Source organism: Triturus cristatus, chromosome 3_1 (assembly GCF_964204655.1).
Source record: "Triturus cristatus chromosome 3_1, aTriCri1.1, whole genome shotgun sequence".
Classification (NCBI taxonomy): domain Eukaryota; kingdom Metazoa; phylum Chordata; class Amphibia; order Caudata; family Salamandridae; genus Triturus; species Triturus cristatus.
The window spans coordinates 26,250,800-26,275,805 of record NC_140583.1 but is presented as its reverse complement, the minus strand read 5'-3'; the positions used below and the strand labels follow the sequence as shown (position 1 = coordinate 26,275,805).

Here is a 25,006-nt window from a genome sequence, read left to right as displayed (position 1 = left end):
AAGGGGATCCACAGCCTTTGCTGAGCACCATGCCACAAACTTGTTCCATCGGCAGACGTATACCGTCTTAGTGGAGGGACGCCTGGCTGCCAAGATATCACCACAGACTTCGGGAGGAAAGTCAAAAGCTGTCAACTGTCGCCGCTCAATCTCCAGGCAAGGAGGTGGAGGCTGGACAAGTTCGGATGGAGGACCGTCCCCTGCTGCTGCGACAGAAGATCCTCCCAAAAAGGCAGTCTGATCGGAGGATCGATAGCCATGTGTAAGAGCTCGGGATACCAGAATCTTCATGCCCAATCCAGAGCTACAAGAATGACTTGAGCCCAGTTGCGCTTGATCTTCTTCAGCACTCTGGGCAGAAGTGGTATAGGCGGAAAGGCGTATAGAAGACTGCAAATTAACTCGCGATGAAAAGCATCGCCTAGCGAGTGCCGCCTTGGAAACTCCAACGGGCGGAATTGCTGACATTGCGCGTTCTGTTCGGTGGCGAATAGATCTAACCAGGGCTCTACCCACTGCCGAAAGAGACCTTGCACCACCTCCGAGTGAAGACGCCATTCGTGATCCATCATGCATGCCCGGACAGAGGGAAGGAATGCTTTCTGCGCATGATGGATCGTCCAGAGCTCCAGACGGTTGATGTGGAGCCCGGACTCTTCCGGAGACCAGAGGCTTCTGATATCTGCCCCTCCCATGTGGCCGCCCCACCCCAGAAGTGATGCATCAGTCACCAGTGTGAACTCTGGTTGGGGAAGGCAGACGGATATGCCGTTGACCAAATCCTGGTTTGTTAGCCACAACTGCAATTGTCATGCAGTGCCCTCCGAGATCTGACCGCAATCGGAAAGATTCCCCTGGTGTTGTGCCCACTGGAACTCCAGGTCCCACTGCAGAGCCCGTATATGCCACCTGGCACGATCTACCAGCAGGTTGCAGGAGGCCATGAGGCCCAACAGCCTCAGGGTAATTCTGACCGAAACCCAGGATAGAGGCTGAAAGATCTGAATCATAGCCTGAATATCCCGGATTAGCTGCTCAGGAGGATAAACCCAATACTGCGTTGTGTCCAGAACCGATCCGATGAAAAGAAGGTTCTGAGAGGGAGTCGGATGTGACTTCGGCACATTGATAGTGAACCCCAGTGAATGATGGAGGTCCGCCAGCGTCTGGAGGTGGGAGACGACTGCCCGGGGTGAGATTGCTCAACAGCCAGTCGTTGAGAAAGGGGAAAACTGGAACCCTTGATCTGGAGCTGCGACCACCGCCATCACTTTTGTGAACACCCGAGGGGTGCTGGTAAGGCCAAAGGGGAGCACGGTAAACTAAATGTGTTCGAGGCCTACCGTGAACAGCAGGTAACGCCAGTGAGCCGGCAGGACGGGAATGTGAAAGTAACCGTCCTGCAAGTCCAACGCTACCATCCAGTCTCCAGGGTCGAGAGCAGACAGGACCTGAGCTAGCACCAACATTTTGAACTTCTCATTCCAGAGGAAGCAGTTGACGTTCCTGAGATCCAAGATGGGACGCATGCCCTTGTCCTTCTTGGGTACCAGAAAGTAGTGGGAATAGCAACCACAAACTACTTCTGGGGCAGGAACTTGCTTAATTGCTCCCTTGGCCAAGAGAGCCGTAACTTCCTGTTGGAGAAGGGCCAGATGATCCTCCGACATGCAATGGTACTGAGGTGGCATGGCTGAGGGGTTAGTCTTGAAGGGGAGGGAGTAGCCCTTCCGGACTATCTGCAAAACCCACCTGTCCGATGTGATGGTGCATCAGTGGGGGAGGTGATGGTGACTCCTGCCGCCCAGTGGCGATCAGTGGCCCTGAAAGGTTAGACTCGGAGGATTTGGAGGCTGCTGCAGAGGGGGCACTGGTGGACTGAACGTTCGCCAGCCCCCAGACCAACGACGCTGGGTCCCACGTCTCCGGCCACGCAGGAGCTGAACAGCTTGCGCCGGCCTGTGGCTCTGGGTGGAACGTGGTGGGGCACCCCTTCCGTAGCCACGAAAGGGGCCAAAAGCAGACTGCACAGGGCGGATGGTGGAGAGGCCCACGGACTTGGCCGTAGCCCGAGAGTCCTTGTAACGCTCTAGCGCATTTGTCTGCTTTGTCATCGAAGTGGGGACGGCCATCAAAGGGCATGTCCATCAGGGTAGCCTGGACATCCCTGGAAAAGCCAGTCGACCTCAGGCAGGTGTAGTGTCGAAGGGCTACCGACGTGGAAATCATTCTGCCTAGTGAGTTGGCAGTGTCCAGTCCACATCGTGTGGTAAACTTGGCCGAGTCTTTTCCCTCGGCGACTGCACAGGAGAGCATGGCCCGGGCAGCACCTGCGCTACCGTATCCCACATGAAGTGGGTGTACCGGCCAGACAGACATGCAGTGTTTACCGACCGCAATCCCAAGCTGGAGGAAGAAAACATTTTCTTCCCAAGATGGTCCAGCTTTTTGGATTCCCCATCAGGTAGAGCGTTAGGGAATGGGCCTTTGGACGTCGAGGCTTGGACCACCAAGCTCTCAGGGGTAGGATGTTGGGAGAGGAAAGTGGGGTCGCCCGGAGCCAGGCGGTGGCGTGGGGCAATCAGCCTATCCACAGGAGCCCTTGTGTTGGGCCTGGACCAGGTGCCCAAAAGGATGTCAGTTAGGGCTTTATTGTACAGCAGCAGGAGCTCCGAAGAGCTCGCTGACGGGTGGAGCACCTCCGTCAGGAGGTCAGTCCTGAGTGTCATCGTAGGTAGCTCGAGGTTGAGAGCCTCGGCCTCCCTACGCAACACAACTGCTAAAGAAGCTCCCTCCTCCTTAGCCATGGTAGGAGGAGACAACATACCAAGGTCTGGGGAGGTATCCAGACCACTGGCTTCCCCCAACTCCTCTCTCCAGTCCGTATCTTCCAACTGGTCAGTTGGGTCTCCGAGCCCCTTCCTGTCCTCCTCACCCTCCTCTGGATGCCAATCTGGTGTGGGAGGAATACCGGGGTAAAACAGGTGTACAAAAGTACCCATCAGCGCCGTATCTGGCGTCGGTCGAGGTCGATCCAGCTACGTGTCCAAGTCAGGGTGGAGGCCGGAATGGACGCTGGTTAAGGTCACAAAAGACGTCGGCTGCGGATGTGGTGGCGTGTAAAATCAGCGCCGGGGGAGGTGTTATCAGGTCGACCGGCGCCCATCCGGATCCAGGCCTGGATCCAAGGGGATCCTGCAGTGCCGAGGCGGAAGCCCCCAGCGTCGAAGGCCCGGGCCCCCAGCCGAGTCGACAGGCCTAAATGCGCACCAGCCGAGTCGGACTGCCCAAAGATGGCATGCATTACTTCGTAAAAGCTTCAAAGCTGGGCAGGGGTCATTACGGGTGAAACTCTGAGCCAACCCTTCGGGCTCTGCATGCAGAGCCACGGGACGGGCACAACCCGCATCCCTCGTCGCATCAGCCGACGGACGGGGAGAAGTCGAAGAGCAACGATGCTTCTTCGACTTCTTCTTGTGCTTCGACTTACCTGAGAAGTGCGAAGACTTAGAGGACGAGTGGTGGTGACGCCGTGACCAGTCCCTCAACCTCCTGCGCGACCGGTACCTTGAACAGCACGGAGCGGACTGCCCGGCCTTGAGAAGCTTTCGGGACCACTCCTGCAAAGACTTCAAATTCATGGTCCAGCAGTCGGAGCACGACTTGGGGTCGTGGTCATACGCGAGGCCCACAGGCAGATGCAATGCGGATCCGTCACCGACATCAGCTTTCGGCAGGACCTGCAAGACTTGAAACCAGGCAAAAGATCAATCGAAAAGTGACTGGAGGTACCGTTCTCTCTGGATCTGCATTGGTTGGCGCGGAAAAAGAAAGAACTGGCGTCAGCGCACGAGGGCAGCGGCTAATTAGCTACCGCGACGTCGTAACGGCAACCACGATGCCAACGACGAACGCGGAGCTGACCGATGTCACCTTTCAACGCGAAAAAATTCTTCAGATTCAGTCGGACGCCTGGGGGTTATTCGAAAGGTAAGGAGTCTATAACTGTCTCTTTCAGATGTGGGCGCACAAGAGAGGACTTACAGGACTCTGCTGACATCACAACCTGAGTCAAAGTCATCACGGAGTCATATGATGCTGCCACTCCGTGTGCAGAGGTGCTGCTGAAAAATTTCTGGATCCAGGCTGACGCCTGGAGAGAATTCAGAAGTTAAGAAATCTGCGGCTAGATGTCTCGATCAGATGCTAAAATTACTTCCCTGCTTACATGCTTAATATACAAGGACATCTAACACGCTCACCCTCCCACAATATAAAGTGCAATATTAAGAACTATAGCAAAATGTTTAGCTAAGGATGCCAAATTAAGTAATATGGAACCCTGTTTCATCTTTTTCTGTATGTTGTTACCTCATAAAAAATCAACAAAGTCAATTAAGCTGAAAATACCAATTGTGGATGCAGCCCTGAGAGGTGGTCAGTGAGAACTGAAGCGTTGGATGGCTCGTCATTAACTCATCGTGTAAAACTCCTATGTTCCAATTTGCAAACCACATGTTCTTACCCCAGCCTCTCGCTCGTTCGACTGCTGCTAGTGCTTCCGCTGGAATGGACAGTAAAGACTGCTTCGTTCAGCTGGTCCCAATAATATTCAGCACCTGAGTGCAAAGCCCTGGAAAGTGGACATGGACAAAGTTACCTTCTGCACAGGCCTGCAGGCTTCAAATGTAGGGTCTTAACTTACTCCAAGAGCCTTAAAAGTATAACAGGCTACAAACAATGAGTTTTAACTCAGCATTAAACAGAAAGCCACGGGCTGCCATTGAAGTCATGGAACCAAAACACAAACTGGCAGCACAGGACAAGTGCAGAAGTCCTAGGACAGAACCCATGATGTTTGTGAGACTGAAGCCATACATGTAAAATCAAGTACAAAAAAAAAAATGGGGGATGGTCGAGAGACTCAAATGTACACTTCTACACAGGTACTACTGCACAATATACCTTTGTATCAAATCTTTTGCCTTGTGATTTGTCAGCATTTTTAAAATGCAGAACCTGGAGATACCACTACAGGGACCTAGCAAACAGTTATCATCACAAGCCCGCCAGCTCCATCAGTACCACCCCTGCCCAACCAACTATGAATGGTAACACCACATCCATGCAGGGTTTTCAGAACCACACTTCCTAGTGTAGATGGCATCAGGAACAGGTGGGGAGAGGCCTCCTCTATGGGGCCTTTAGCAGTGAGGATTACTGACATCAATTGAGGGGTCTACAGCTTGCTCGTGGTATCTCAAGACTAACAATACTATTGGATCCAACAAGACAACCACACACACAACTCTCCAGGGGTAGCACGGTCAATCTGTCAAGGCTTACTTCAGGAGGTGCAAGAGGGTTTGGAGCACACATACTGATTGACAACAGAAATTATACACATACTCAATGTCTAGGCAGAGCTATGACGTTTAAAAAAGACAAGTATTTTATTAAGATGTCAAAAAATAATGCAGCTCTTTAGGGGGTCAACATATGTCACCTGAACAACTGTCACATATTTTTGGGAAAGTGAAAGTGTGCATGGCGCACTGTATGCAATAAAAGCATGTCGTGCCTGCAGTAGGGCAAAAACCTTTAAAGAGATAGTGCTTACAGACTAAATAAAACGTATAGTTTCTTACCTGCCGGTGTAGTTTTGCAGCTTGAAGACTTTCTGGATTCACTATGCTGTGCATTATTCTGCCATCTAGTGGTTGGGTCCGAAATTGTCGTATTTCTTCTTTTTTTTTTTCGTGGCCCAGGTGGACGTCGACATACCACCATTTGGTGCCTATTCGTGACGTTGACATGCTTCCTCCGGAAGCTCCCACCTCTGGGCGCCATCTTCAGATTCTTTTTTTTTTTTTCTTCAATGCTTCTTGTCCTTTAATGGTCTTCCTCCTGTCTCATCTTTCTGGCAAAGGAGGGTGGAATCGCTAGTGAATCCAGAAAGTCTTCAAGCTGCAAAACTACACCGACAGGTAAGAAACTATATGTTTTGCATCGTGAATCTTTCTGGATTCATTATGCTGTGCATAGACTTTGAAGCGGTTTGCTAGGCTTGTGGTGGCTGGGTGGAAGAGGAGCGTTGGTTACTGAATATGTGTTGTAAGACCTTCTGTCCCACTTGCGCTTCTTTTTTCATCTGAATATCCACGCAGTAGTGCTTAGTGAACGTGTGCACTGAGGACCATGTTGCTGCTCGGCAAATGTCTTGAATAGGTGTGTTTGCCAGAAACGCAATTGTTGCTCCCTTCTTCCTTGTTGAGTGAGCTTGAGCTGCTCCTTGTAATGGCTGAGCTGCCTGTTTGTGGCAGAATTGTTTGGTTTGTGCAATCCATCGTGCAATGGTATTTTTGGTAACTAGTCGTCCCAGAAAACTGCTGGCAAAAGACACAAAGAATTGCTTTGTTTTCCTGCATTCTTTTGTTCTTTTTATATAGTGCATAACTGCCCTCCTGGCGTCCAGTGATTGTAACGCCTTTTCTGTGCTTGTGGTTGGTTTTTGGATAAAACTTGGTATTTGTATTGTCTGGTTTATGTGGAACCTTGACACCCCCTTTGGCATGAAATGTGGGTCAGTTCTCATTACGATCCTGTCATTGTGTATTTGTAGGTAGGGCTCTTGCAGTGTTAGCGCTTGTAATTTGCTTACTCTTCGTAGTGATGTGATAGCCACTAGGAAGGCTGTCTTTAGCGTGAGCATATGCAGTGTTACTTTATGAATAGGCTCAAATGGTGTCTTCATCAATTGAGTCAGCACTACATTGAGGTTCCATGCTGGAGGTGGCATTCTGTTTGGCGGTGCGATGCTTTTTGCTCCTTCTAGAAACCTCTTTACTACTTGGGAAGTGAAGAAACTCTTCCATGTTTCTCCTCTTGTGTAAGCCACTATTGCCGCTAAGTGCACTCTTAGTGATGTGTAGCTTAGTTTATTTTGTAGTAGATTTGTAAAGTACTTCAGTACTGTTGATTCCTTGGTAATCCTTCTCTGTAGTTTCTCCTTAATGCACCATTCGGAGAATCTTTTCCACTTTGCTACTAAGCACTTCCTTGTGGTAGGCCTCCTTGCCTCTCTTAGCACCGCCATTGTGCTTGCAGGTACTTTGAGGTGTGCAAACCCTAGGTCTTCAGGAGTCATGCTGCGAGGCTGAGGCTCTCTGGCTCTGGTTGTAGCACCCTTCCGTTTTGCATCATTAACAGGTCCTTTCTTGTGGGGAACCTGTGTGCAGGCGCTTGTGCCATCTCCATTATCTGTGAGAACCAGGTTTGTCTGGCCCACTGAGGTGCTATCCGTATTAGCATCATGTTGCTTATTCTGCATTTGTTTAGTACCCTGTGTAGCAGTGGTATTGGTGGAAAAGCGTTGGCAAATGTCCCTGACCAGCTTATCCATAGCGCATTCCCTTGGGACCGTTTTCACGGTTGTCTGTATAGGTATTTCGCATTTTGGTGTGTTGCAAATAGGTCTATTTGCGGAGTTTCCCATTTGTCGAATATCTCCTGGATTTCTTGTTGACGGATTTCCCATTCGTGGGATGCTGACATCTGTCTGCTGAGCCTGTCTGCTTCCACATTGTCCTTTCCTGGTAGATGTATTGCTAGCAAGTCTATTTGCCTTGGAATTGCCCATCTCCATATCTCCTGTGCTAGCACGGATAGTGTCACCGATTGCGTTCCTCCTTGTTTGTTGATGTAGGACATGGGGGTTGTATTGTCTGTTTGGATTCGTACCCTGTGTCTGTACAGTTGTTTCTGAAAGGCTTTTAAGGCTAGGAACACTGTCTTCAGCTCTAGGTAGTTGATGTGTTTTATCGCATCCTGTTGTGACCACAATCCCCTTACCTTGAGGGTGTTTGTGTGCGCTCCCACCCCATCTGGGAGGCATCTGTTGTGATGGTCTCTGTAGGAGTTGGTTGTGTGAATGGTTTACCTTGTATTATGTTCCTCTTGTTCCACCCTGCTATTCCTTGCTGTACTGCTTGCGTGACAACCACTAGATCCTCCCAACTCCCTGTTGCCTGTGACCACTGTTGTTGGATCCATTCTTGGAACAGTCTCATGTGGAGGTGGATATGTAGGACCAAATGTATGCACGACGCCATCATTCCCATCATTTTACCCACTGTCCTCACTGTCAGAGCTTGCCCCTTGTGGTAAAGACGTGTCTCCTTCAATATTGCCAAAGTTCTCTTTTCGTGCTCGTAAACACCTTGCCCTGTATGGTGTTGATCTCCACCCCCAAGAATATCTTCACCTGTTCTGGTTCTATTGATGATTTTCCCCAATGGATTGAAAACCCTAGTTGGACTAGTGTTTGTTTGACCTCTTGCATGTGCCGCTTGCATTGGTTGTATGAGCTTGCTTTTACCAGCCAGTCATCGAGCTATGGGTATACAAATATCCCTTGCCTCCTTAAGTGTGCTGCTACTGCTGCCAGGCATTTTGTGAAAACCCTTGGTGCGGATTTGAGTCTGAATGCCAGCACTGTGAACTGGTAGTGAGTCTTGTTGATCATAATCTTAGTAGATGTTTGTGTTTGTTGTTGATGGGGATGTGTAAGTAAGCGTCTTTTAAGACAATAGTTGCCACATAATTCTCTTCCTGTAACTGGGGTATTACTTCTTGAAGTGATGTCATTTTGAATCTTTGAGCTTTTATGAACTTGTTTAAGAACCTTAGATCCAGAATTGGTCGTAAGCTTTCGTCTACCTTTGGTATGAGGAAGTAGGTGGAGACCCCTTGTTCCGTTCCTTGTATGGTACTATTTCTATGGCCCTTTTGTTTAGAAGTTCCTGTGATCTTGTAGCAAATGAGAATGCTCCTTTGCTGAGTGTACTCTGCTGTTCGGTCTGTTTGGAGGTTGTGTTTCTTGCTCTATACAGTAACCGTATTGTATGAAGTTTAGTATCCATTTGTCTGATGTAATCTTCCTCCAATCCTGGAAGAAGTGTTTTATTCTGCCTTCTACTAGTGTTATATGCTGGAGGAACTGTTGTTCGTTTTAAATTCGCTTTTGTTTTTGTCGTATCCTTTGCTGCACCCCTAGATATGTTGACTGGGTGTGAGTTGGTCTAACCGTGAAGTCACTTGGATGTGGGTTGTTGACCCCCTCTCTGTCCGTTTCCTCTTCCTCGTGTGCGCCCTTGAAAGGATTGTCCTCTGGGCTGGTACTGACAGTTTGGCTGCTGCTGTCCCTGCGGTTGGCTCTGGTTACCTCCTTGATAACCATGTTGGAAGGTTTGGTGTGGTGCCACAGGTTGGTGGCTCCCCCTACCTGCTGGTCTTCTTGAAGGTGTTCCTCTTCTCATTCCTCTGAACTGTAGTGCCCCCATGGACCTAGCTGTCTCATTGTCCTTCTTGAGCTGATTGAGTTTGTCGTCAACTGGAGCACCGAAAAGCTGTTCCCCGTTGAAGGGTGTGCTAAGGATGTTGTTTTGCACTTCTGTCTTGAAGCCTGAAATTCTTAGCCAGGCATGCCTTCTCTCTGTTACCCCCAACATCATCTGCCTGATGGATGTCTCCGCTGCATCCAGGGCCGACTTCAGACATGCATTAGCCATGTTCTTTCCTTCCTCTACCAGGTGGCTCGCCCTTGTTTGGTATTGCTCTGGCAGATGTTTTAGGAGTTCTCCCACTTCCTCCCAGTGCTGGTATGCGTGCCTGTTGATGAGTGCATTAGAATTGGCGATGCGCCATTGGATCGCGGCACTCCTTTCCATCTTCCTCCCCATTAGGTCCATTCTCCTGCTCTCCTTGTCTGGAGGTGGCGTGTATTTGTGGGTATATTGGCGCTTTTCCTAGCCGTAGATGTTATGATTGCATCCGCTGGTACTGATCCCCTAGCATACATAGGGTCCTTAGATGAGTGCTTGTATTTCTTTTCAGTCTTTGAAGTTACTGCTTTACACATAGCAGGTTCCTTGAAGGCCTCCTTCCCCTGGTCCAGCACAATTGGGAGCATGGGTAGGAACTGGCTTCTTCTCTGGGATGGTAACAATGTCTCCAAATGGAAGCAAGATTGAGGTTTCTCCTCCTTTAGCTGCACTCCATACGTGTCTGCAGCATTCTTTATGACCTGGTTATAGATTCCTATGTCTTCGGGTGGCGAAGGCCTCGAAGGACAGGATTCTACTCCCTCTTTCGGAGATTCGGCGTCAAGATCCTGCCACTGCCAGTCTTGCACCTCCAAGGATGTCGAGCCTTGGTAAGTTTGTTAGTCTTTGGCATCGCCGTAATATAGGTCTTCCTCCTCCTGTTCCTTGACTGGTTCTGGTGTCGTCAGTGGTTGAAGGTCTTCGACGCACCTTTGGGCTTCGGCCGTGGGCTTCGGTGGAATAGTGAACTGCCTTATCTTCTCATCGAAGTCCCTCTTGCGTTGCAAGATGCTCGCCATTTCGGCCTCTGGCCTTTTCTTCTTCTTCTCGATCTCGGACACGTGGTCGGTGTCGAGAGTTTCGGCCTTTCTCTTTGCGGTTGTGGACATCGAAGTTGTAGCCGCGTGAAACCCTTCATTTTTTGACATCGAGGAGTCCCTTTCGTGACCGCTCTTCGACGTCTTTGCCTTATCTTGGGTTTTCGCCGTCTGGGAGTCCTTGTCAAAGGAACCGACGGGCTGTTTGTTCTTGGAGCAGTTGCGGACGTAGAGTGTTTAGACTGCAATGCTCCTTTGGAGGACTTGGAATCACTCTTTCGAGTATCAGTGGAGTGCCTGGGGTTCGACGACTCTCCTACCTCCTTCGGCGTTTTCTTTTTGACCTCGACGACTAAGGCGTCACCCGATCCTTCGGCAATATTGTCCTCTTCTCCACTGGACAGGTCCAAATCTCAGAGCGATGGAGGTGTCCCCTGCCCCTGTATGCTGTAATTTTCCCTTCTTTGCCTCTCTCTTACTCTGAAGGTCTTCAGTGTGAATGCCGCGCAGGCTTTGCAGTCCTCGCTTCGATGGTCGGGCGGCAGGCAGAGATTGCAAACTGGGTGTTGGTCCTTCTGCTCGTGCTTGTGGTGGCAGTTGGCACAGAATTTAAAGGGTGTTTTATCCATCACCGCGCCCAGGGAGCATCCTGTGTGCGAATTCTCCATAGAATGTCGAAGTTCTCAATGTTTTCCTCCTCTTTCTTTTACCTGACTCGTTGTCGGGTATGTTGCAAGGTGATTTTCATTGTTTTCCTGCTGTTTTTCATGGATTATTCTCTCCAAAGTTCTGGAGCCCCTTTACTGACGATCCAGACCCAACGGCGGAAAAAAAGAATCTGAAGATGGCGACCAAAGGTGGGAGCTTCCAGAGGAAGAGCGTCAACGTCATGAAGAGGCACCAAATGGTGGTATGTTGACGCCCACCTGGGGCCACGCAAAAAAAAAGAGAAGAAATACAACAATTCCGGACCCAACCACTAGATGGCGGAATAATGCACAGCATAGTGAATCCAGAAAGATTCACGTTGCAAAACATACCGTGTTGCAACAGAAGTAAACAGGCCAGTCGTCATGGGAGGTTTCAAATAAAGACATGGTGGTACTAAGGAGGAATAAAGCCATTAAGGAATCAGAAGCCAGCATTTACGAACAACACAAGCCAATGAAAAACATGGGCAGAGCATCAAATCCCTAACTAAATACAAAATGCCTCGCACAGCAGCGCATGCGCGCTGCCTGTAGGCTCGACCTAAAAATAAGAAGGAACAATATACCGAGTGCAGATTTAACTGTAACTAGCGGAACTTTTAAATTAGAGCTGATAAGGAGTAAGTCAGCAAGAGGGCTGGAAGAGTATAGGATAATGGGGGTAGGGGATACAGGCCATTCAACGGGAGAGGGAAAACATTAGAAGCATTCCTCATTAGGAAGATATTAGCAAGAGAATTACACAGTTAAGAGAGTATTGTATTTATATAACCAGATTTGGCAATAAAATGCATGACAACAGAGACATCTGAGTAGGTAGAGGCATATGGTGTTTTAAAGCAAACAATGCTGGCTTAGTGGATTTTACTGGTTGATTTATGAGTATTTTAATGGCAAGATTTGAAACTATCCAAAAATCAAGGGAAAGTTTAGGTTTGTTATGTTTGCTGTTATGTTACATAGTTTATATAGCGCGTGAATCACCCCCGAGGGGGTCTCTCAGCGCTTGCAGAGCTGTGCAGGGGGGATGGAGAGATGTTATTCTGAGAAGAGGGTAGTTTTCAGAATCTTTCTGAACTTGAGGTAGTCAGAACATTGTCTTAAAGGAAGGGCAAGCCGGTTCCAGGTGGACGGTGCTTGATAGGAGAAAGATTTACCTCCCAACCGTGTTCTCTTTGTCCTAGGGATAAGTAGCAGGGATTTAGAGCGGGATCTCAGGTCGCGGCTGGGGGTATAATGGTGGAGCCTCTCGGCCAGATAGGAAGGACCTGGGCCCCACAGTGCTTTGTGTGTCAAGCAGCAAAGCTTGAACTTGACCCGTTTCCGCACTGGCAACCAATGGAGTTGACGAAGCAAAGGAAGTGAGGCTGATCTGTATAGAGCATTGGTGACTAATCGAGCAGCAGTGTTTTGCACCACTTGCAGACGACTAAGGGCAGATTCATTAGCGGCGACCATAAGGGCATTGCAATAGTCCAATTTATTCAGTACAAGAGCTTGAACAAGTGTCTTGCGAAGAGAGTCCGGGAGATAAGGAAGGGCTTTCCTCAAAAGACTCAGAGTGAAAAAACAAGCACTAACTGTATGGGAGACGTGATCTTTCATAGACAGAGCCTGGTCAAATCGTACACCAAGGTTTTTTACTGTCAATTTGGGAGGGGGTGCGGGGCCCAGTTCATCTGGCCACCAAGAAGGTGACCACATAATAGGGGCATCTCCGTAGAGAATAATCTCCGTTTTGCTGGCATTCAGCTAAAGAAAATTGCCGCTCATCCACTGCGAGATAGTCAGCATACCTAGGGAGAAGGATGCTTGAGCTGTTGTGGAGGATTTGTCAAATGGGAAGATAAGTTGGGTATCATCCGCATAAGATACGGGGATGAACCCAAGAGATCTTAGAAGAGGAGCAAGGGGGGCCACATAGATGTTTAACAGCGTAGGGCTCAAACATGAGCCCTGTGGCACACCCTTGGTCAGATTTTCAGTGGGGGAACGGAATGGACCTAAATTAAGTGTTTGTGTGCGGTTGGAAAGGAAACTGGTTATCCCGTTCAGCGCGGTTCCCCCCCCTAGTCCAGTGTTCCTAAGTCTCTCGAGCAAGGTCAGATGGTCAACCGATTCGAAAGTGGCGGAAAGATCTAAAAGGACCAGGATGGCGGACTGTCCTTTATCAAGAGTGAGTCTGATGTAGTCGGTGACAGCCACCAAGGCGGTCTCTGTGCTGTAGTTTGCGCGAAAGCCTGATTGGGACGGGTCCAGGCATCCAGTCGCTTTGATATGGTACGAAAGATGTTTGTTAACATGTTTTTCAAGGACCTTGCTCAGGTAAGGGAGATAGGACGGAGGTTGGAGAGGTCATCCATTGGAAGTTTGCTATTTTTTCGCAACGGAATGACCTGGGCTGCTTTCCAGATGGAGGGGACCAGACCCTTTTCTAGAGAAGAGTTAAGAAGAGGACTGACAGAATCTGCAAGCACATGAGCGAGAGATGACGAGATTTTTGCAGGGAAAACATCCAAGGGGGAGCCAGATTTAACCTTACGCATAAGTGCAATAGTCTCCTCCCGTGAAGGGGTGGGAAGGACAGCAGAGTAGTCAGGTGAGCATTAAGAGATTTAGAGGCATCAGACAAAGGTGTGTGGCAGGGTTTTGAAAATTTGTCATAAATAGTATCAATTTTTTGTATAAAATAGGAGCTGATGTTATTACAAAGAGGCTGGGAAAAGTTATCATCTAAATCGCAGGCTTTGGGACAGATGAAATCTCGCAAAATTTGATGGAGAATTTTAGGGGTATTGCCTGCCTGCCTTAGTTGCTGAGCTATATAAGATCTGCCGGCTTGTTTGATTTCATTGTGATATAGAGTAAGGGCAACTCTATATTTCACTTTATCAGTATCTTGGTGGGTGCGCCAAATTTTTACAGCGGCTTTTTGTCGTACGTAATTCAGGAGTGAACCAGATAGCTAGAGTGTTCCTGGGAGCTTTAGTACAGATCTTTAGAGGGGCAATGGCGTTAATAGTCGCTAGGACGGTACTATTGAAGAGAATAAGATTTTCTTCAGTGTTATTGATCAAGGGGTACCTAGGTGGTGTAAAAATAGAGGGAAAAGACTCAGGGCTAATTTTGTGCCATTGTCTGTAGGAGAATTGGGTATGTGCTGCCGTTAGGGTGGGTGTATAAAGACATTGCACTTGAAAATTAATAAGTGCATGGTCCGTCCAGCACAGAGGGCGGGGGGCTTTGCAAGTGAGCCGGTCGGTATTAGTAAAAATAATATCAATGGTGTGACCACCTGTGTGCGTAGGACCTTCATTCTTTTTAGTAAGGTGCAGTGTAGATAGGTCAGCGAAAAAAGATGATATATCAGGGAGCGAGGAATTTTCGCTATGAATATTAAAATCTCCTAACAATAAAAAGTTATTGGAGGCAATCACATGTGGGGCTATTATTTCCATTAATTGAGAGGAGAAGTCCTTTAAAGGACCAGGGGGATGGTAGACCATTGCCCCTCTCCAAAAATCGTGTGGGGCCATTTCCATCTTGAAAATCATAATTTCAATTTGGGCGTTGGTACGTTGATCTAAAATCGTGACTTTTGCGCGCTCCTTATGAATAATGGCAACCCCCCCCCCCCTGTTTTCAGCTGCCTGTCAAGTCGCAAAAACTTATAGCCTTCTGGGATGGCGATCGTGATAGCGGGGCCACTGGTGGGCATCAGCCAAGTCTCCGTCAGGAAACCCACATCGGGTGAGTCAGTGTTTAATATATCCCAAATCTCTATGGCGTGTTTTGGGAGCGATCTTACGTTGCCCAGAAAAGCCTAGTGGACTTCAATCTTACTGGCTCGGTAGTGTGTGAGATTGTCAGTTGGCAGCAGGAGACACGGGAGTACACTAGGCCCCACACTGGTTGACCAGTTGGACTGGACTTTAAAATCTGGATCCAACCACCACTTCAAGCACAATATATTGAGAACCATAAGAAGCTGCTTCAGCCAATGAGGCAGTATCCCACGCCCGAGGTGAAGATGAAAAATTTCAATGTTCCTTCTGGTTCAGGAAACTAGTAGATGCAGGTTTCCCTCGAAGGAGGGGATAGGATGGGAATACCCAGGGACAATGCAGGCCCACCGCTCTTGAGGACTCCGAAAGCTCTTGAAAGTAATGCTTACAAAGGGCATGAATCGCAAACCAGGAGGCTGCCACGCACGTGTAGTAGGAACGTCTGCTCTGTTCTGGTGGAGACAGCATGAAGTCTCAATAATGCGACAGCAGGAGACTCCACCTTGCAATGTAACTGTCAATGCTTTGTTTCCCAGGATACGGCCAGCAAACAGGATAAACAAATGGTCGTAAACTCTGAAGGACTCTCTTCTGTACAACTAGAATTCCAAGTCTCTGAAAGCCTACAGATCTCAAGCATTTCTTGAACTGAGAAAGCAAGTGGTCAAGGCTATTACAATGGAAACTCAGTTCTCGCTTTAGAAGGCACTCCAATAATACTTCTGGGATGAATGAAGGGACACTACGAAGAAGCTCCTGTTTTCATGAAGACTGTGCATGAATGATTTCAACAGAAACCTGAGAGCTCCCTGCTTCTTAAGGAAGATATAATCACAAGCAGAAAGGCTGCACGTCTACATCATATGAAGACCGAAGCATTAGAAGATATAAGGCCAGATTTAGATCCTGCCGAGGAGCCGACTCTCCCATGGGCAGAGACAAACGAAGAAAGCCATCAAACTCCCTCATCACAAAGGCGTGGCCAAGATGGAAGACAAGTTAGCCGTGATGGCGCTCCACTCCAATAAGCTGTGCCAATCCCCGTTGTAAGGCACAAGAGGCAAGGAATCATGGCGAAACACTAGTTGATACCTCTGCTGCAGGTTGCGCCAAGGTTGAGATGATCACCAAGTGAAGTAGAATAGGAAGGCCACGGTAGAACGTTTTATTTCCCTGGGTTGAAGATGGGGGACTGGGCATCAGAAGTAAAACAAAAAAAATAATAAAAAAGCACTCCGGGGACAGATGTGACTGAATGCTGAGGCAGTCCCACCAGGCCTTAGTTCAGAAATACCCTACAAATGAATCTCCCACCCACCACTATGGCTCACAAGTTGAAGATGAAAGAGGCAGTAATGGAGGCTCTGGACGGGAAGCACCAGTGACCAAGCTATTCATGGTGAGCCTACAGAAGAAACTACAGCTGGATGTCAAGGAGTTCAACAAATGACTTACTGAGTTGCAGGTGGGTGTAGAGTCTCGAGATGGGGAGTTCTGGAGGCTGAGCGGTTCCAGCGATGGTGAAGACTTAAAAGGCACGGATGGGAAATGCTACGCAAGGTGAAAAATACTGACGTCCTTGATGAACTTTAGAAATCCTCTCAAGAGAACAAGAAAGAAGATGGCGTCAGCAGTGCTCCACCACATGAGGACAGCGACTAATCATGTGAGGCGATGGGGCTTAGATTTGTGGGACTCTTTCTTGGATGAGAGGGAACTCCAGTTCCTGAAGATGAGGTTAGATGGGAGGGATATCTCTCTGGCATCAATCCATGCACCAAACCAGGGACAGGAAGCCTAACATGACGCACTATGTGGAAAAAAAACTTTATTAAAACTACAGGCCCTGTTACTAGGTGTAAACAAGAACAGAGAACCCTATTAAAAATAATGCACTGCAGCCGGAGCATCTGCGAACCTGCACTGCCCTAAGAGCAGTGCATTCAGCGAAATACAGAGTGACCCTTTACAAAGCAGTTAGAATGTCCCAATGCAGGTGCATCCGGCACGCACTTTAAGAGAGGAGAAAGGCCCCTTTGCAGGCAGGTGCAGTGAGTGAGAGGTGTATGGGACCCTATGCCCCCTCCAAAGGGCTGCCCTCAAGAGGCATGTCAACACTGTTAACGCACCTTGTAAGGGCCTGTTTGTCTCTGCACCCGTCTCCATAACATGACATGGGCACAGAAGCAAAGGGATTCCACATTTGCATGTTGTATATGGAACATGAATAAAGCTGTGTATTCACAGATGAAAATGAACAAGAAATGCATTGAACAGGGAAAAAGAGCAGTGTGTATACTGGCAAGACACCCCCAATCCTTCATAGTGACTGTCAAGAGAACAGACTAGGCTAAAGTATCCTGAGCCCAAGACAGACTCTGGGCCTTTCAGCAGTCTTTTCAGAGCCTACAGACCACGGGAGAGGCAGCAAATTATATCTGGTGGGTGGGTGTCTGTATATGTGTTTAGGGAGGGGGGGATGGAGGGGTTGTAAAAAATGAAGGCGGGGCAAAGGCAGCAACCAGAAAGCCTGATGACCCCTGAGGAAGTTCACGTGAACAAGGCCTCAGATCTCGCAGAGCTCCCGGCTTGGACTGCTGAGGTCTGGTCTTCTGTAAATCACCTCAGACTCTGCAGATTGGCCTCATGGTTAATTTGTTTCATTCGTTTGCTGGTTCCGGGGAGGTCACTCCCTCAATGAGGGACTCATGGGTCTCAGTTGATACACCCAGATCAAACACATAGGTGCATGGGTGAGAACACCAAACAGTAGTGCACCTGATAGATGGTGTCGTCAATCAAAGTGCCATTTTTCCTGTCCCTAAATTCTGAGAAGACGTTTGATAGAGTGGACTTGCACATAATCAACAGCCTGCTGGCCTGATGTCTTCGGCCCGTTATCTCAAGACGGCACTGGAAGGCTCCTCAGGCCCATATACAAAGATGCATGTGAACGCAGGGACTCCCAGAGGGTTAAGGTTGGAGGTGCAGCGAGGAAGGCCTGACCCCGGACTCCCCTCCTCTTTGGGCAGTGGTTCCCAAACTGTGTGCCGTGGCTCCCTGGGGAGCCGTCAATCCTAGCCAGGAGAGCCGCGCACCAAGCGCTTCAATGCATTTAATGCTGAAGGGTCTGCTGGCTTTAGTTACACTAATTGGACTTAAACGTATGATGTTGATGATTTGTGTGTGACATGCATAAAGCTGTAAACGTAGTGCCTAATTGATGGCATGTTGAGGGAGATGACCTCCATATTTCACTGGATCCCCACGTTCAAACACTCCCAAAGTAAGCGGAAGATGCCTGATTAATTTTGTTACACTCGTTAATAGTTTTGTTTTTTTCCAAATGCATTTGACACAAATGCAAGTTATCAGGAAAATACAATTAAACACACTAAGTATTTTTAACTACTGACATTTGTACTTGAATCATAGGTACTTCCAGTACACATTTCTTTCAGCACACACACATTTCAAGACAGGCCTGCTCTCTCCTGGAGCACAGGGAAGTAGAACACCATATGTGGCATAATGCCAACATTTGGAAGGAAGAAAGAGTTAAGTTAAAAAAAACAAAAGAGGAATTTATTTTACTTGCATTGATTTGGAGACAATTTTAAGGAGGAGACAGCAAAAATAAAGCTGTATGTGGTTTACAAAATCGTGAGTCACCTTGCTGAGACAGGTGTGTTGGCACGTATGACATGAGTAGAAATAAAAGTGTATGCAAATATTCTTCAAGCGCAGAAACACTTTGGCAATGGGGCCTACGTGCATAGGGGTGCTATCTAGCACTGTAAGTGGGATAAAAAAAAGTTTGAGAGGATACTGTAAAAAAGGCATGGGCTTGGTGCGCGGCGCCGCCTTAGTAATACGAAACACCCTGAGTATATGATTATAATACCTTCATCAGATTCATCCCAATCATTTTCAGGGAGAAAAATGCAAGTACTTCCGAGGCCGGGCTTACACCACCCCACCCTCCCAAAAAGAGTGGGGAGCCAAAGGCAATGGCCAATGGGTCAATGGAGCCGCAGGTTGGAAAGTTTGGGAACCAGTGTCTTTGGGTCTTCCCTGGAACCACTGGTGAACGGGTTCTGCAATGCCGAGGACATCAGAGGAGTGAAACTAGAGCGGGATGAACTTGAGGTGACCGTCTACGCCGATGACGTCATAGCCTCCCTTACAGACCCAACTCACTCTCTGAGGCCTTTGATTAGAGACCTATCAGTCTTTGGAGCGCGCCAGGGTTTAAAGCCAATCTTCAGAAATCAGAAGCTCCTGGGTGAACCTGACAGAGAAGGGGAGGCTTGGCTTATGGATCACGTCCCCTAGAGCTGAAGCAGCTGCTTGACGCTGTAAGTTGAATCCTTTCTCCGGTCACCGCCCTCAGGGCCACCATCATCGGCTCCTTCTCAAGCTCCAAGGGCCAGAAACTGATTTCATGCAGATGGCCAGAACCGAGGCCTTTTGTGCATTTACTAAGTGCTGGCTGGGTAATACATAGAGACACATGGCAAAAGTGCTGAGCTGCCTCTGAAGGCCTAGACAAGAAAGGGCCTAGAGAAACAAATAGTCCGCGTAAACGAAAACATTTACATGGTGAAAAAGTTACTTAACATCGGTAATGCCTTTTATGGTAGCGACTATCTAACGCAGATTTCTCACCATGTGGATTTCCCCGGGCATCAAATTGGGTCCGGAAACTCTCAGAGCTGTTGCATCAACAGGCAGAATCACGTGGTTTCGTGTCGAGTCCCTCCCACCCCGTATATGATGTTGGGCTTTATACCTGTGCCAACTCTGCGCTTTGGGGTCAGTTTCTTTATGATCTACGTCCATGCCGACGTTGAAATCAGAATAAGGCAGTGTGCAGACTTCCGATGGGGATCTTAATAAACTATAAAAGGCCCTTTCACAGAAAGGGGAGCAGTCAGAGTCTCTATCAGGAAAGACATTAATTAATGCAAATAACGTATTCTTCAAATAGAAACTTCAAACCGCAGAATCCTCATCTTGTGAATAGACACCAAGGCAGATCGGGTAAATGTCCATAATGGGTGCAATGCATAGCAGTGCGGTGGTAGCAGCCTTCGCTCTGGTGGAATGAGAGTGGATGCCATTCGCTGGCTGTTTCTTGGTCAGGCCATAGCAGATCTTGAAGCACACTGCAATACACTGCAAGGAGATACGCTTTTGCACCGCTTTACCTATCCTGGACCCAGAGAATCTGACAAAATGTTTGTCACCCTGTCGGTCGTACCTGATGCGATCTACATAAAAGTCAAGTGGCCTTTTGGGGTCCAGGCGCTGAAGCCATTCTTCCTACTTGGAGGGATAAGGCATTTCATAGAAAGTCAGCAGGTGATGGGTTGCCCTATGTGGAATGGAGTGACTATTATCGGCAGGAATGCTCCTTTTGTTCGGAGGACTCATTTCTCCAGCAAGAAAGATGCAGACAGTAGAGCCACACACAATGCCTAGAGGTCACTCGCTCATCTTGCCCATGTTATGCTGACGAAGAATGTTACCTTGATGGTAAGTAGGTGAAGAGGACAACCGTGCATCGGTTAAGAGGGAATGCACATTAGGTAAGTGAGTACTAAATTAATGTCCCACTGCGCAACCACAAACTGTGCAGGTGGAAACATGCGGCTCAGCCCCTTCACAACAGGTGATTTGAAGAGGGATGGCTGATCAGGTAAACATAAAAATGCCAGAAGGACCGAAAGGTAACCTGTAACTATTGACACTGCAAGGAGAAGCGAATGTCTGATAATTGTGCATTTAGGAGTTGGATGGTCCGTGAAGGACACCAGACAACAAACTTCTCCCAGCATACGGGGGAAGCAGACTTGGTTGATGGAAGTCCAGCTGCCAATTTGACACCAACAACTTCAGGATGAAGAGAGACAGCCATCAATTATCACTGCGCAATCTAAATGTGTGGAGGTGTAGGTTGTGCCGGCTCAGGTGCAGAACTCGGCCCTGCGCTGCGGCAGGATTTCCACCTAAAGGGGTCGCCAAATCTTCATGCCGAATATTCATAGTCAGAAGTTCTGGGCACTATACTTCCTTTACCTAGCCCAGCACCAATAGGATAACGTGGGCCTGGCCTTTCTGATCTTTTACAGCACGCTGGCAGGATAGGGAGGAGCGGAAAGGCATACAGGAGTCCAGATATCTAATGCTGGTGGAAGGTGTCTCTAAGGGATGACTGCTTTTGGAACTCCTACGCCCAATTGTTTGAACACCGTGCGTTCTCTGCAGTGGCCAACTGATTGAGCCAGGGTTCTTCCCATTGCTGGAAAGTGGAACTGCCACTCGTGATCCCCATGCCACCGTCATCTGAGTTCATCCACCCTGGCGTTTATGGATCCCTGGGAGATGCCCTGAGAGTTCAGCCATATCAGAAGTACAGATTCTCCTGGCACAGGAACACAACCCAACACTGCAGTGTTTGCTGTAATATTACAAGGCAGATGTGTTGTCCGGGAAAACCTGTTCCCATTCTGTCTTGATGGTTAGAAGGAAGGCTTTCAATGCCAAACCACTAGCATTTCCAATATGTATGTGGAGGTGATCTTCCATAGGAGACCAGAGTCTTCTGACCTTCACCTCTCCCAGATAATCTCCCCAACCCAGCAACAATGCATCCGTCATGATCGTTACCTGTGGGTGGGGTAAGGAGAGGGGTCTGCTGTTGGTCCCATTGCGGTCGAGCAGCCACCACTGGAGGTCTGCTATAGTCTCTCCCTGCGGTACAAAAGGGGGTGGTGATGGACGGAGCATCAGAACCAATCAAACACTCACACCCAGTCAACAGATCTGGGTTTGATCCATCACCGTTCTTTAGCCCACTCTGCCACCTCAGTTCAGACATGGCCATATGCAAATCAGTCTGACCCTGTGCCTCATGGGAACAGTCCAGCCCGAACTGCCAAGCCATGCCTTCCCTGGACCGGAAACAAGCTTCCTAGGACCGGTTTCTGGCATTTCAGCCGTCTTCAGCCAGGCTTGCTTGAATCCAATGGTAAAGTGAGCAAGGGACTCACGTCTGAGCATACCCTGCCAACTTATGGCGAACAAAGCGGTACAAAAGGGGGTGCTGATGGACGGAGCATCAGAACCAATCAAACACTCACACCCAGTCGACAGATCTGGGTTTGATCCATCACCGTTCTTTAGCCCACTCTGCCACCCCAGTTCAGACATGGCCATATGCAAATCAGTCTGACCCTGTGCCTCATGGGAACAGTCCGTCTTCAGCCAGGCTTGCTTGAATCCAGTGGCAAGTGAGTCTGAACTGGGGTGGCAGAGTGGGCTAAAGAACGGTGATGGATCAAACCCAGATCTGTTGACTGGGTGTGAGTGTTTGATTGGTTCTGATGCTCCATCCATCACCACCCCCTTTTGTACTGCTTTGTTCGCCATAGGTTGGCAGGGTATGCTCAGACGTGAGTCCCTTGCTCACTTTGCCACTGGATTCAAGCAAGCCTGGCTGAAGACGGCTGAAATGCCAGAAACCGATCCTAGGAAGCTTGTTTCCGGTCCAGGGAAGGCATGGCTTGGCAGTTCGGGCTGGACTGTTCCCATGAGGCACAGGGTCCGACTGATTTGCATATCACCATGTCTGAACTGGGGTGGCAGAGTGGGCTAAAGAACGGTGATGGATCAAACCCAGTTCTGTTGACTGGGTGTGAGTGTTTGATTGGTTCTGATGCTCCGTCCATCACCACCCGCTTTTGTACTGCATAGTCTCTCCTTGGACACAAAGTTAAAGTCTGACATGTTCCCTTGGAGCTGAGCCCACTGAGAATTCAGCTCCCACTACAGAGCCCATCTTGTGTGGTCCATCAGCAAGATGGATGAGGCCCAGAAGTCTCAGAGATGCGCTCACTGAGATCCACGTCAGAGGTTGAAAGATTGGGAGATCATATCCAGACTGTCCTTGACTTGTTGAGGCAGGGGTGGCTTGAAAGAACACCATAACTTGGATAGTTCCAATGAAGGGGAGTTGTTATGAAGAAGTCAGGTGTGACTTTGGCACGCTGATGAATAATGTCAACAGGTTGACCGTTGTCTGGAGGTAGTTTACGACTGTTTGAAGTGAACCTGCCTTCCGTAGCCAGTCTTTGAGGTATGGGAGGACCGGTATTCCCAACCACTGCAGAGGAGCTGCGACCACCACCACCATCTTTCTGAACACCTGAGAAGCACAGGTAAGGTCAAAGAGAAATACAGAGAACTGATAGTGCTCTTGGGCGACCAGAAACTGCAGGACAGGAATGTCAAAATATGAGCTTTGCAAGCCCGGTACTGCCATCCAGTCTTTTGGATCCAGGGAAGACAAAGAACTGGGCTAGGGTTAGTACCTTGACCTTCCAAAGGAAAGAGTTCAGAGAGCGAAGGTCCAGGATGTGGCGAAGGCCATCGAGCTTCTGCACCAGAAAGTAACAAGAGAAGCAACCAGTCCCGATCTCTGGTGCTGGAACCCTCTCTAGTGCTCGCTTGGCCAAGAGAGCTTGACCTTCTCCACGGAGTATGGACAAGTAGACCTCCAGGAGGGGATGTGGTGAGGGTGGCTTCTTCAGGTAGAGGGGCACAAAGGGTAGGAAGAATCCATTTTGTTCTTTGTGGAGCACCCATTGACTGAAAGTAATGCTCCTCCAGCAGGGGAGGTAAAAGGAAATGCGACCTCCTACTGCTCATTCGTGTATCATCAAGGACAAATTAAAGTGGTTTTTGCAGCAGGTGAGGGGAGAGGGTCTGGGATTTGATTAGCTTGCACCCCTTGGGGGCCTGGACACCGTTGACTTCCTCCCTGGTCTCGACCTCGAAATGGCATATGTATATAGAGTAGAGTAGATTGTCAAAGACTGGAGTAGCATAGAGTGGAGTGATTTGGCACAGAGTTGCGTGTTGTGGAGTGTCGTAGAAAGTAATTTAGAGTGGAGTGTCGTAGAGTAGTGTGTAGTGGAGTGTTTTCGAGTGGAGTCTTGTATAGTAAAATGGAGTAGGGTCATGAAGTGTCGTAGAGTGTTGTAGAGTAGAGTGGCATGGAATGGCATAAAGTGTCAGAGTGGAGTTGTATAGATGACAGAGTGGAGTAAAGTGGCATGGATTGGCATAGAGGCAGTTGCGTAGAGTGGGATAGAATGTCAGAGAGATGGGGTAGGGTTGCATAGAGTAGACTGGAGTATTGAATCATAGAGTAAAGTGTCACAGTGGTGGTAGGTTGTAGAGTGGGGGTGTAGAGTGGTAGAGCCTAGAGTGGGACTGTAGAATGTAGGGAATAGCGTGTGGGGGAGTAACGAGTGGGGGGGGGGGGGAGTAATGAGTGGGGGGGGGCGTAGAGTGGAGAGGGTGTAGAGTGGGGGGCATAGAGTGGGGGGGCATAGAGTGGGGGGCATAGAGTGGGGGGGCATAGAGTGGGGGGGCATAGAGTGGGGGGGCATAGAGTGGGGGGGCATAGAGTGGGGGGGCATAGAGTGGGGGGGCATAGAGTGGGGGGGCATAGAGTGGGGGGGCACAGAGTGGGGGGGCACAGAGTGGGGGGGCACAGAAAGTGGGGGGCACAGAGTGGGGGGCACAGAGTGGGGGGCACAGAGTGGGGGGCACAGAGTGGGGGGCACAGAGTGGGGGGCACAGAGTGGGGGGCACAGAGTGGGGGGCACAGAGTGGGGGCTGTTAGACCTGGCACCTTGGCGTGAGTTTCCCTTCCACTTTTTTGCTGATGTGCCTCATGTGTTTTGTTGGTGTTAGCTGCTCAGGGCACTGTGCCAGTGCTAATCAGTGCCACAGTGCAAGTGCTCCCTATGAAAAGCGTATACATTGATTGGTGTCCATGTTTGGCTTATTTGGTTTACTATCAGCCCCTAGTAAAGTGCACCAGGAGTGCCAGGGCTTGTAAATACAAATGCTGCTGATGGGCTTGCAGCACTGGTTGTGCCACCCACAGAAGCGGCCTAGTAAAATGTGTCTAAGGTCTGCCATTGCAGAACCTGCGTGCAGTTTGGTACTGTCATGCTGACTGCGCAAGTGCGCCTATTTGCCAGTCCCTAAACCTTTCCTTAACTACATATTAGTCC

At 49.0% G+C, this 25,006-nt stretch overlaps 1 protein-coding gene across 2 annotated transcripts in view; it reads right to left on the bottom strand.

The window, feature by feature from the left end:
• AMBRA1 (autophagy and beclin 1 regulator 1) overlaps nucleotides 1-25,006 on the bottom strand; it is a 764,496-nt gene that overhangs the window by 68,268 nt on the left and 671,222 nt on the right. For both annotated transcript variants that reach the window (XM_085646678.1, XM_085646680.1), the window contains one exon: nucleotides 4,526-4,633. In XM_085646678.1, coding sequence (XP_085502804.1) covers nucleotides 4,526-4,633 — 108 coding nt within the window. The remainder of the gene's footprint in view (nucleotides 1-4,525; nucleotides 4,634-25,006) is intronic.